Source organism: Drosophila subobscura, chromosome O (assembly GCF_008121235.1).
Source record: "Drosophila subobscura isolate 14011-0131.10 chromosome O, UCBerk_Dsub_1.0, whole genome shotgun sequence".
NCBI lineage: Eukaryota > Metazoa > Arthropoda > Insecta > Diptera > Drosophilidae > Drosophila > Drosophila subobscura.
Genome location: NC_048533.1, coordinates 15,300,623 through 15,312,989, shown reverse-complemented (window position 1 = coordinate 15,312,989; position 12,367 = coordinate 15,300,623). Strand labels below are relative to the sequence as shown.

General features: G+C 47.3%; 4 protein-coding genes across 5 annotated transcripts; 2 read left to right on the top strand and 2 right to left on the bottom strand.

Annotated features, from left to right (window-relative positions):
• The first annotated feature begins 1,270 nt into the window (after window positions 1-1,270).
• On the top strand, window positions 1,271-2,467 carry LOC117896299 (protein FAM50 homolog). The gene has a single exon (XM_034804520.1). It carries the CDS (start codon window positions 1,344-1,346, stop codon window positions 2,421-2,423), a length of 1,080 nt encoding a protein of 359 aa, XP_034660411.1. The 5' UTR covers window positions 1,271-1,343; the 3' UTR covers window positions 2,424-2,467.
• A 234-nt stretch (window positions 2,468-2,701) lies between these two features.
• Window positions 2,702-6,908, top strand: LOC117899681 (N-acetyl-D-glucosamine kinase). Its single transcript, XM_034809870.1, has 5 exons — window positions 2,702-2,851; window positions 3,485-3,601; window positions 5,599-5,809; window positions 5,865-6,090; window positions 6,311-6,908. The coding sequence occupies exons 2-5, from the start codon at window positions 3,576-3,578 to the stop codon at window positions 6,904-6,906; spliced, it is 1,059 nt and encodes a 352-aa protein (XP_034665761.1). The 5' UTR covers window positions 2,702-2,851; window positions 3,485-3,575; the 3' UTR covers window positions 6,907-6,908.
• Window positions 3,448-5,131, bottom strand: LOC117899680 (serine--tRNA ligase, mitochondrial). Its single transcript, XM_034809869.1, has one exon. The coding sequence runs from the start codon at window positions 4,998-5,000 to the stop codon at window positions 3,741-3,743; it is 1,260 nt and encodes a 419-aa protein (XP_034665760.1). The 5' UTR covers window positions 5,001-5,131; the 3' UTR covers window positions 3,448-3,740.
• A 106-nt stretch (window positions 6,909-7,014) lies between the features above and the next one.
• Window positions 7,015-12,255, bottom strand: LOC117899678 (cytoplasmic FMR1-interacting protein). Of its 2 annotated transcripts, none has more exons than XM_034809868.1 (9): window positions 11,930-12,255; window positions 10,017-11,848; window positions 9,667-9,959; window positions 9,494-9,606; window positions 9,233-9,432; window positions 8,639-9,174; window positions 8,479-8,573; window positions 8,035-8,421; window positions 7,015-7,963 (listed from the first exon to the last, which is right to left on the bottom strand). In XM_034809868.1, the coding sequence occupies exons 1-9, from the start codon at window positions 12,134-12,136 to the stop codon at window positions 7,754-7,756; spliced, it is 3,873 nt and encodes a 1,290-aa protein (XP_034665759.1). In that variant the 5' UTR covers window positions 12,137-12,255; the 3' UTR covers window positions 7,015-7,753. The 2 variants fall into 2 exon arrangements, with proteins under 2 accessions (XP_034665759.1, XP_034665758.1); XM_034809867.1 differs by having other exon boundaries at window positions 7,015-7,966; window positions 11,930-12,253.
• Between the last annotated feature and the right edge of the window lie 112 nt (window positions 12,256-12,367).

Sequence of the window (12,367 nt, the reverse complement as noted above, 5' to 3'; positions counted from 1 at the left end):
GTCGCTGGCACTGCTCTTTGTCCCTAATGTCCTTGCTTCCTCAACACAACACAACACGACACGCACCCAACCAAACAGAAACTCTCTCTCCCACGAAGCACTGTCCCAGCCCAAATGTAAATAGGAGACTTTGGGTTTTCAGCTACTGGTTTCTGGCTAATTACACGTTACAATTCACTCAGGCCATTTAACTGCTGCTTTCAAATTTGAACAATTTTTGGGAAACACTTTCGCGGCGAGCCACACGATTGCGCGCGTTCATCCAAAGAGGTTGAAAGTTCCGATTCTAACTATTATTCAATATTTATTGATGGGGTTATGTGTATGTATTTTTATGATATTATCAATATGGATATTTTTTATTGGATTTATCAACGGAACTAATTTTATAAATTTCGAACAAAATCCGACACTATTTCTGTGTTTTCTTGTCCGCGGCACGACAAAGATTGCCCCAATCCCCAATCTGGCGTCCTGGCAGGGGCGACCGTTTCGAATGTTGCCGTTAGTCCCCGTGTTGCTTGCAACATTAGTAAGTGGCGTCGTAGTTGAAAGCTCGCCGGAAGGACTTTAAAGGACAAAAAGCTTTTATCAAACCAAAAGTAACTGGCGATTTGCACACTGGCAGTAGATAACTGCTATGGTGTTGCGTTTTGCAGCACCACAAACTAGTGCCGCTTTTCGCATAAAACTACCGATAATTATTAGTTTTTTCCTTATATCGCAAAGAAGCCAATAAAAATAGGTCATGAAAACTGACCAATCTTATGCAAAAATGATTCATCAATCAGATGAAATTATTGTTCAAGTGTTAAAAATCTTTGCAAGCTAGTAATATTAAACAGAAGATGAAAGTCGTGGAAAATGGTTTAGGATCAGTACATTTCGAAGACATTTGTTGGTATATTTCTGAGGGTCGGGTGGTGTATTTGATCGATAAGTCCGCGGTCACACTCTGACCGTTTAGACGCTGGAAAAGATTTCCCTGACCATGAAAAATTCAAAAACATATTTATAAAATATGAGGTTATAAGGTATACAATCCAATAAAAAGGAGTATTTATAATAAGCAAAATTGATTCTTCTATCGGATTAAATGATCGTTTTATTGTTTAAAGTCTTTGCAAGCTAGTAATATTAAATAGAAGATCAAAGTCGAGGAAAATAATTCAAGATTCACGGTATATTTACAGTATATTTTGAAAATGCAAGGGATTTTTTTGGTATGTTTCCGAGGGTCTGTCATCGGTAAAACCACGGTCACACTGGTAGCACCATCGAAACAATAATAAATAAATAAATTTACTTAATTTGACTAAAACCGAAACTAACAACGCTAAAACATGGCCCACTACAAGGGTGCCGCCAGCGAGGCGGGGCGAGCCGCCCAACTGATGAAGAAGCGCGAGATACAGCAGCAGGAGATCGAGTTTCGCAAGAAGAAAATCGAGGAGGAGCTGAAGCTGGACAAGATTGAGAACAAGTTCGCTACGCACTACGATGCCGTTGAGCAGCAGCTCAAGACCTCGACCATCGGTCTGGTCACGTTGGATGAGATGAAAGCCAAGCAGGAGGACATAGTACGCGAACGGGAGAAAAAGCTAGCACAAAAGAAGGACGAGAAGGACCGCGAGAAACAGCGTGCCCTGGAGGCCATTCAGGCTGAGAAGAACAAGCAGAAGCGCCAGATTCAGGCACTATCTTTCAATCTTGCCGACGAAGACGAGGAGGACGATGAGGAGGCCAAAGAAGACGAGGCCCACGAAAGCGACATGGAAGAGGAGAAGCCGAAAGTGGCCAAGTGGACAGAGATGCAAGACGAGATCGTGCCCCTGAAAAGGAAGAAAATCTGTAAAAATCCCGATGTGGACACCTCTTTCCTACCCGATCGGGAGCGCGAGGAGCAGGAGAATCGACTGCGCGAGACCCTGCGCCAAGAGTGGGTAATGCAGCAAGCGGAGCTCAAAGACGAAGACATCTCGATCACATTCAGCTACTGGGACGGCTCCGGACATCGTCGCAATGTGCAAATGAAGAAGGGCAACTCCATCTACCAGTTTCTGCAAAAGTGCCTGGAGCTGCTGCGCAAAGAGTTCATTGAGCTGAAGACGGTCATGGCCGACCAGCTGATGTACGTGAAGGAGGATCTGATACTGCCCCACCACTACTCCTTCTACGACTTTATCGTGACGAAGGCTCGTGGTAAATCCGGTCCACTGTTCCAGTTCGATGTCCATGACGATGTGCGCATGATAAGTGATGCCTCCGTGGAGAAGGAGGAGTCGCATGCCGGCAAGGTGCTACTTCGCTCCTGGTACGAACGCAACAAGCACATATTCCCCGCCAGCCGTTGGGAACCGTACGATCCCACCAAATCCTACGACAAGTACACAATCAAGGACAAAGACAAGGCTAAAAAGTAATGTTAATGTGATATTTACTTTAATTAATGTCATACCTCAAATAAAAAATTTTAAAATTATCAAGTCAGTCTCTGTTTGGAAGTGATTGTCTATGGCCGGATATCTAAAAATATTAATAAATAGTGAAACATTTCCAGCATAAAATGATTTCAATATATTTTTACACAACACAGAACTTGGTAAACAAATTTACATGGTATACTACATACAACTACATATTTATGTAATTAAGTCTCTTTTTTCGACAAGTCCGCGGTCACACTGGTTGACATTATCAAACAAAAAAAATCAAATTCTTCCAAAATCGTACGCGCCGCTAAAGTTTAAATGAATAGGTTGGCGACCAGGCGCCGTATTTTGTTTTGAGGCTTTGCCGAGCGCGGACCGAACGACGAACAACGAACATCAGCGAAATAAGCTTTTGCCGGGTAAGAGCTCCAGCTGCTGCGGTGGCTCCGTGTGAATATAATAACAATAACAATGCTTGTGGCTAATTTATTCTCCGCTCCTAATCAACAAATGTAATGTGTGTGTTTTGGGCTTGTGGGGGTGGTGTTATGCCATGTGCCAATCCAATCAAAACGACAAAACCAACAATGTGCACTATTTACGACGTAGGCAAAAGATCGAAACGGAAAAGGTTACGAAGCGCTGAACAAAAGTGAGCGGGAATATTGTTAAGAAACTTGTTTTGTGCTGCAAACAATTTTCACTCTCACTTCGCGTGCGTACCAGCGGTTCAAACACAGTGAAACATGCTTGGTGTGGAATTTTAATAGACCAACAGACAGCAAAATATTTGGCATTCTTTGAACGCTCATGCAGCCCACAGCTGGAGTGAAGTGGAGTGTGGAGGTGACCCCTGGTTGTCCAGTTTTCATCCGTCAGCGGATTCTTTGTCGCTGAGTACGGTGGGGTTGGGTTGGGTTTGCAAATGTTTTAGATTTATGAAACTCGATAAGATATAATTAACAACCCGCTGATGTGTGGCTGTTTGAGAGGCGACTGGCGTTAATCACCAAAGTATTTATGGCTTAATTGTGTTTATTTTTTTCTTACAGGACTTGTGTGTGCGCGCTGATAAACGATTCATCTGAACCAACAAGCATTCCAGTTGGGAATACATTACGGCACGAGCAGCTAACATTTAAAATGAAATATTTCGGCGGCGTCGAAGGGTAAATAATTCCACCAGTCGTGATAACAGTCTTGATTAGCCACAGCCACGACTTATCATTTGCATCTTCTAGACAGTCCTTAGTCGAGGCACTTCAATAACCACATGTCTTAGTTTCTTAAACTAAAAGGGCGTACAGATTAGGAGGCCGCTTTGATGAACTTCACTAGCTTCGTTTCGGGTATTCTCTTGTTTCTCGTGATAGACTCTTGAGCATCCATAAAAGGCCTCAGGACTGTGGGTATCTCAATGGAGTCCTCCTTCTGGTACGACTCCAGCAGGGCAATCAGCAGGCGTGGTATGGCCGTTGCCGTCCCGTTGATGGTGTGCGCATGCAGCACTTGTCCATCGCTGGCACGGCGGTACTTGACGCCCAGCCGCTTGGCCTGATAGTCTGTGCAGTTGCTGCAGCTGGAGATTTCGCCCCACATCTGTCGACCGGGCAACCACGCTTCTATGTCGTACTTCTGGTACGCCGGCGCACCCAGCTCACAAGGCGGCATGTCGAGCAGTCGGAAATTGATGCCCAGCTGCTTGAACAGGTCCAGCTCAATGTTCTTGAACTCCTCCAGCTCCGCCTCGGACTGACCGGGAGTGCAGATGGCAAACATCTCCACCTTGGTGAACTGATGCACCCGATAAATGCCCTTTTCCTCCTGCAGCCCGGATGTCTCCGCCCGGTAGCAGCGACTCACGGCAGTCACCTTGAGCGGCAGCTCCTCTTCGGGCAGCACCTTATTGGCAAAAAATCCGGCCAGCGCCATTTCCGACGTCCCAGAGAGACATTCGCCAGTGTCCAACTTGTAGACCTGAGTGCGTTCACCTTCGGTGCGCATGCCACACGACTCGATCACTTCCTTGGGCAGTATGTCCGGCACGGAGATCAGCTGGAAGCCATGCTTCGTGACCGACTCGAGGGCATACTGTATTATGGCCTGCTCCAACATGGCCAACTGTCCGGTCAAGTAGTAGCTCTTGTGGCCCGTATAGTTTCCCAGGTGGTCCATGCGATACAAGTTCAGAGATCGAGCCAGCTCCGAGAACTCCTTGGGCTTGGGTGGCATCTTCCGATGCGCGTACTGGGCCAGCTCCCGCGGCTGTTCCCCGTAGTCCAGCAGTCGCGGATGTGTGGCATTGGGCAACTGACACAGTTCCTCCGCCAACTGCTGCTCCACGCTCCGATCTCCGCCCACAGAGGTTTCGATGAGCTTTCGGATGAGCGGCACGTTGTTTCTGTGATGGCGCAGCACCGCATTCCTTTCCAGCTCATCCAGTTGGGCACTGGTTAGAGCCGGTTGCCCTGCCGCTGTGGGGTCATGTGCTTGAACTGTTGTTGTTTTTGACGACCTTTGCCGACGTAGCAGCGGCAGCAGTTTCTGAGCGTTAGTCAGCAATTTCATCTCGATTAATTAAGGTTTTTATTGCCTGGTCAGGCGACCGCAAATTGAATAGCTAACTGAACATTAAATGCTTTTCGCCACACAAAATGATAAAGAATTTCACCCGCGCCGCCCCGGTTGTTTTGTAATAACTAAATCGGGTTGGCAGCGCCGACCAAGGCCACGGCGTTGCCAGATTAACTGTGCCTTATCAATGTAATTATCGAAATTGATATCGATGGGAAAGTAACGTTAATTGTGCCCCTATTTCAAGCTTATCTTTATTTGAAGTTATATTTACCCGCATGTAAGAATAGTTTAATTGGGAGATATCTCTGGGCTCTTTGGGTTCTGTTCCGCGTTTGTTCAATCCAATTTGTGCGTGTGGACACGTTTCTTAAGTGAATTCATTTATCAATTGAAAGTTCAATTCCAATTTGTCGTCGCTGGCTTTGTTAATTTAATTTGATTTAACCGACATATTGTTCGCCGGTCACGACCCTTAAACACCTATTGTGTAAGAATAAGTGTGCTTCCGTATGGGAGGGGGAATCGCAGATCAGGTTTAATGGTTTAATGAATGGGAGTCATAACTCTGTCTCCGTCCTGTCCATTGCAGCGGTGCAACGCACTCCAGGCTGGTCATCTGCGATGAAAGTGGACAGTCCGTGGGCTCTACCAGCGGTCTGGGCACCAACCACTGGGGTATTGGTATACCGGAATGTGCACGACGCATCGCCGACATGGTGGAGCGGGCCAAGGAGGAGGCCAACATATCGAGGGAGACTCCCCTGACCAGTTTGGGTCTCAGTCTGAGTGGCTGCGAGCAGGTAAGTTCTCTCTGCCAAGAGGCAAGTGCAGGCCAGTACTAATCCATTGTAACAGGAAGCCACCAATCGAGAGCTGGAGCAGGAGCTGCGCAACACATTCCCCAACCTGGCCGACAGCTATGCTGTTTCCAGTGATACCATGGGCAGCATGTACACCGCCTCCTCCATTGGCGGCATGGTGCTCATCTCCGGCACCGGCTCCAACTGCTTGCTGCGCAACCCTGACGGATCCACAGCCAACTGTGGCGGATGGGGCAACTTCCTTGGGGACGAGGGCAGCGGTGAGTGTAATCCGGAATGGCCATAGACACTTATCAGCTAATGGACTGTGTCTGTTTATTCGATTTCAATGCTCAGATTATGCGCATCAATTGCGATTAGGATTGTCTGATAGCAGCGTCGATTGATTGTAACTAACTCAGTGCCACGGCTGTTGCTGTTGTTGATTTCGACTTTGATCATAATCGTAATAAATCGAACCCCAATTTGTGTCATTCCCAGCCTGGTTCATATCCTATCGCGCCGTTAAGGTTGTCTTCGATGATCTGGATAACTTCGAGAAGGCGGTGGCTCCCGTGGACAAGACCTGGGCCCTCATCAAGGAGCACTTCAGCATTGAGACACGCTACGACATGCTGTCCCATTGCTACGCCAAGTTCGACAAGCCCTTCTTTGCCAATCTGTGCAAGAAACTGGCACAAAATGCGGAAAATGGCGACGAACTGGCATTGAGTCTGTTCCGCGAGGCTGGCGTGCATCTGGCACGCATGATCATGGCCCTGTTGCCCAATGTGCACGAGGAGCTCGTGCAGTCGGGCGACCTGAATGTGGTGTGCGTTGGTTCGGTGTGGTCCAGCTGGAATCTGATCAAGGAAGCCTTCACCAAAGAGCTGGCCAAGCAGAGCCTCAAGTTCAATCTCAAGCTGGTGCGCATCACCAAGAGCAGTGCCTACGGTGCCTGCTATCTGGGTGCTGACAATGCCGGCTTTGATCTGCCGCGCAACTATTCCGACAACTTTACAGTATTGCACACAATCTCCAAGAGCGGCAAAGCCACAACGGAGAATGGTGTGGCCACGGGGTCCTGCAAGTGCTAAGACAAACAATCCACAAGATTCCTAAATACATTTACGCACGCATCAAATTCCACGCGTAAGATTAAGAAACGTTTCTGTTTTGTGTGTTTTTTTGGGGTTTGTTAGAAATACGTATGAAAATTTTATTCGATAAAGTTCATTGTATTAAGAGTGTGTGTGTGTGTGTGTTGTGTGTGTCTTGTGTGTAAATGTTGGCTGTCCTGGCTGTTCACATCTTCCATTAATTAAGTTATAGTACGAGTATGTATTGATTTCATTTTCCTTTACGTTCGCTGCATCTATTTGTGTAATACTTTTCGATTGTATTTAAAGCCAATTCGTTTGTTTATCTTTTGCCGCTATGCTCTATGCAATTCTTTGGCTAATTTGATTCTCAAATTCTCTGGAGCAAAAGCAAATCAAGAATGTTAAGCATGAATGTTTTTCTTTTCTATTTGTAGGCCAAAACATAATATCTTAGGGTTCGTTCTTACAGTAGAGTATTTGGGGATAATATACGAGAGTAGAGAGTAGCTATGGGGAGGGGGGGAATCAATATTATATCTAGTAAATATATAATTGCTTGCATAATACATTTGACATACTGTACGACGACCATACCAAACCAGAAACTATGTTCAATCAGTAATAAAATCGAAATTCAATTAAGAACGAAATCTAAGCGAACATTTTGTCAGTGCAGCGCATTGGCCAATGGGGTTGGGGTTTGGCTGTTTTGGTTTCTACGCGGCTATCATCGCATCGATTGCGATTTGTTTGCGCTTCCCGACGGCGTTATAAACTGTGATTAGGTATAACTTATTTGTATACGATTGGCATAAATGCATCTTCGGCTAAAACGTGTGCCTCAATTGTTCATGCTCTGGCGCAGCTTTTGTGGATCCTGATAGTGTGACGACGAGGATATAACCGACGGATGCTGTGGCGGTGGAAAGCAGCGCACATGCTCCACATTTGAGCCCTCACCGTCGCCTCCCTTCAAATATTTGTTGAGAATGGAGAAGATTTGTGAATTTAATACTTGGAAACGTCGAATACGATCCACCATTCGCTTCAGTTGCTGCAAAACAAGAAGAAGCCAAATATAAGTTGTTTTTTCCATGAAAACTTTGCTCAGTGACTACTTACAATTCCCTTGACATCCTCATCCTTGCCATCAACGCGTTGCACTCGCAAAATGTGATAACAAAAGTCGAGCGCCTCAAAGCGTCGCTGCTGACCCAGCAACACGATCATGACACAACCCGCCCAGTTGAGACCCTCGCCAAAGAGCTCCTCAATTGTGTACTCTGTGCCACGCACAGGAATGCAATAAACAAACTGCAATGCAGACCAGAGGCGATGAAACTCGGAGCACTCGTCCACATGGATGATGCCATTCGCTGGTGGCGGGCCACACCAAACCGGATCGTCCAGATAGCTCTTCACTCGATTGAGTATCACTTCAAATATGCTCAGGCCGCAACAGAGACGCTCGCGTGTCAGTAAATCACCCTCCCGAGCTATCATGGCTTGCTGTAGATTAAATTTCAATTAGCAAAAGCACCAGGAACCAGCTCGCTGCTTGCTCACCTTGGCAGTGCCTATTTTTTCCACATTCGAGACGATTTGCAGGTTGGCAAACTGTGCCTCCAGACGCTTTTGTTTGGCTTCAGGTTTCTCGTTTTCTGCAAAGCAAATTTCAGAAATTATAGAGATTGTTTCCACTTGTTAGAGTAGAGTTTTAACGCACCTTTGCAGAAGGGTCTGGGGAAGATGTTTTGAAAGAGAGCCGCATGGAGCAGATCGCACACCTCCTCCTGGGATAAGGCCTGTTCAATCAGCAGGCAAAAGATGATGCAATTGCCAAACTCCCTGAACGACTGGAACAGCTCCGTTTTCGTATCCGGATATTGCACAATGTCCGTAAGATGAGCCTGATAATAGCTGAGCACGCCCGGCGATCCGTACTCGCAGCGCGGTAATTTGCAAGACTTGGGCATGGCAATCATGAGCGTTTTGGTGAACTGCAGCAGCGAGCCTTGGATCAGCGGCTTGACAATGTCCTTTAGTATAATGTCCATGACAACGGCAATGCCCTGGTAGCCAAGCAGTCGGCACATGGCATGGAAATGTGGCGAACCAACGAAACCAGTGTACTGTCCATACTGCGTGGAGTATGCGGCATTCAGCTGCTTGGAGCCCCACAGATAGTAGTGAGACATCTGTGGCGGTTTCTCACGCTGAATTGGCTGCGTCGATGACAAATTCACTTTGGTGCGAATGAACCTAAGCAGAAAGAACTATAAATATGGCATTTATGGCAGAAATAGATATAAAAACTCACCGATTTGTGGCTGCATTATAGCAATAATTGACGAGAAAGTCATAATTCAATTCCACAAACACATGCAGCGTAATCCGACCGTAGGGCGCGAGGACATTGTGATTAGCCTCCTTGACCATGCCATCGAAATTGTCCAGCGCCAAGTATTTGCTTAGCAATTTGTGACAAATGCGATTGGCCTCCAACAAGCCCTCGAGCTCCTGCAATGAAAGTATTCGAATATGAGAGATCGAAAAGGAAATATTTAGATATTCAACCTACCACAATGCCCGTAATGTCATTGGCCTCAAAGCGACTGATGGCCAGCTCAATGCTCTTGTGCATATTGGCGTTGATGCGTTGGGTGACCAACTTGTTCAAGTCAATAGAACGGCCTGGAAATGCAAATTCATGAATGATGCTCATCCAAAATAGCACTTTAACATTGTACATACCCAACAGCTGCACATGTCGTTGCTTTAGCAGAGTTTCGTAGCGATTGTTGCGTGGATACGACTGGAAATTAAAGCCGAGCACCTCGCACTCGAGGCGGAAACGTTTGTCCAAGAAAATGCTGCCAGCCAATTGTTTATAGTGGGCAAAGATCTGCTCACTCAACTTGTAGACAAACTGATCGAAGCACAGATTGACCTCGGCCTCTACCTCGTCGTAGAGGAACTGTTTGCGGAAGACGGTAAGGGCATAGTGTGCCGAATCGTTGTACAGGTCCAACGGGTACAGGACAAACCTGTGAGAACAAAGAAATGATTAAATATATTCCCAGATGGAGGCGCTGTTTACTTACTCCATCATGGAGGGTTCTTTTGTTTGTAGAATATGATCGGTGAGAATCCATGGCATGGACATCTCAATGGGGAACTGTATGCGCTTCTCCATGGTTATCAAATCCTTGCACTCTTCGTTGTGCTGATGGCGCACCAAGCACTTGTTGACCTTGCGGCCCATTGTCATTTCCAAGTAGAACTCGCGGTACCAGAGCTGCGACAGATCGCAGCATTTCTGCAGAGTGTCGCTAAAGTTGAGCAAGTAGCTCCAGTAGAACGATGTGTTGTGGAACGTTTCGATCTGCATGAGGCAGTTGCCGTCAATGTCCTTTCGCAAGGTACGCTTGCCGCCACTCTTGTCGGCTGTCAGCGACTCCAGCATGGTGCGCACCATGTACAGCTGTGTGGAGGATGGTCCCACATTGAGGCGTGGCACATGGATACGGAAGCCGCCATCGGGATCCTTTTTGCCTTTCGCCACTGGATCGTCTGTGGGCTCGTAGCCCTTTTGCCAATCCGCGGATGTCTCTCGCACCGACATAATGATGCTCCGGATCAGATCCTTTTTGTTCTTCACTGCCTTGCGCAGGGGTTCGCGCAGCGATAGCTGAACAAAGTCCTGCAGCTCGGAGTAAATATTGCGTCGAATAGCCTCACACAGCACCGTCTCGATGCGTGCCATCAGCACCTGCAGGCCCTTGATCATGGCGATCACCTCGATCAGGGCAAACTTCTCCTCGGAAGTGTAATTGTACCGTGTGGCCCTTTCATACTCCTCCGCCTCCACAGGACACTCCTTGTTCTGGTGATGGTCCGTGGGATGGAGCAGCTTCCAGGAGTACAGCTCAGTGACCACACTGGTCCATTCCGACAGCAGTTGCAGGCCGCGCAGGGCCAAGTCGGCAGTAATCCGATTCTCGGCATCCGAGGGATTCTCCTTGACCGTGGTGGTCACCTCGTTGGTGTAGCGCGCCAGCTCCGATATGTACTTGACATGATCCTCGCGTATCTGCGGCAAGTGCACCATCAGATCCGCCTGGGGGCTGATGGCATTCGAGCTGGACAACGGCCACTTGCTGGAGTCAAAGTGCTTGCTGCGCTTGATATAGTTGAAGGGTGCGATTTGCATGTCTCCGAAGAGGGGCACCACTTCCAGGTTCTTGAAGATGCGATCGATGCGGTCCAGGCGAATTTTCTTCTTCTGATCCAACTTGTTGATGTTGCACGCATCACTGTCCATGAGGAATAGGCCAAAGCCCATGACCTTCACCAGCATGTGCTTCTCCTCGGGCGTCAAGTACATCTTTGTCTCGAACATGTGAACACAAATGTTGACAACATCCGACAGCAGATCCTCATAGCCGACAATCTTCTCCAGCGTGTCCTTGACAGTGTCGCGAATTTTGTTCTGCGTGGCCAGGAACATGGAGAGATTCTGTGACTCCTGCAGTGTGTGCGAGTCCGACATCACCTTCAGGAATTGGGCTGCCCGCCTGTACGTCGAATAATCGTTCTTCACGCTCGACTTCATGTTCTTCAGCTCGTCCAGGACGGCAAACATGTTGATGAATTTCCCCAGCGTCAGCAAATATGCTTCCGACACAAAATCCTTGCGCTTTTCGGCGTGGCATAGCCGTTTCACCTCTCCCGAGAAGGCCTCGATGGCCTTGCGTTGGAAATACATAAAGTTCAGCAGTTTGTTGACTTCTGGGGCCAGCACTTCCACTGTCTTCTCGTAGATCTCCACACGATTGGGCTGCTCGTTCGACTTGGGCTGTGGTATGGCCCGCGAACAGCATCGCCAGGTGTAGAGCATGACTGCATGTTTCTGCCCCTCATCCAGCAAAACATTCTACGCGGGGGTGGGGGAGAGAGTGAAGTGAGTAAGGCAAGTTTGTCGCGTTTTCTACCAATTTAGTGCGTCTTATCTTACCAAATTGGCATGCGTAGTCGCTTCCTCTATGTACTTGGCAATTCCTGTGACAAATCCATTGCGATCTTCAAAGTTTGTATCGAAGTTTGCTTTGTAGATAATGGAGCAGGGCTGCGCCTCTATGCATGGCTGCTCGTCGGGCAGCGACAGCTCGTCCAGCACCTCCACATTGGACAGTGCATCGGCAAGCGTAATCTTCTCCGTCATGTTGGGCTCTTTATCATAACTCTAACGGCTTGACTTGATTAAATTAAAAGTTAATAACAAGGCGGGGCAACTATAAAAGATTTTTTTCGTGCCACAAAAACACAGTGTGACCGCGGGCTTATCGTAAAATATACCGTCTAACCCGCAGAAATATTCCGTAAATATACACACATATTTATTAAATATACCATACTATTACAATATCAGCATATAATTATATCAGAAACATTA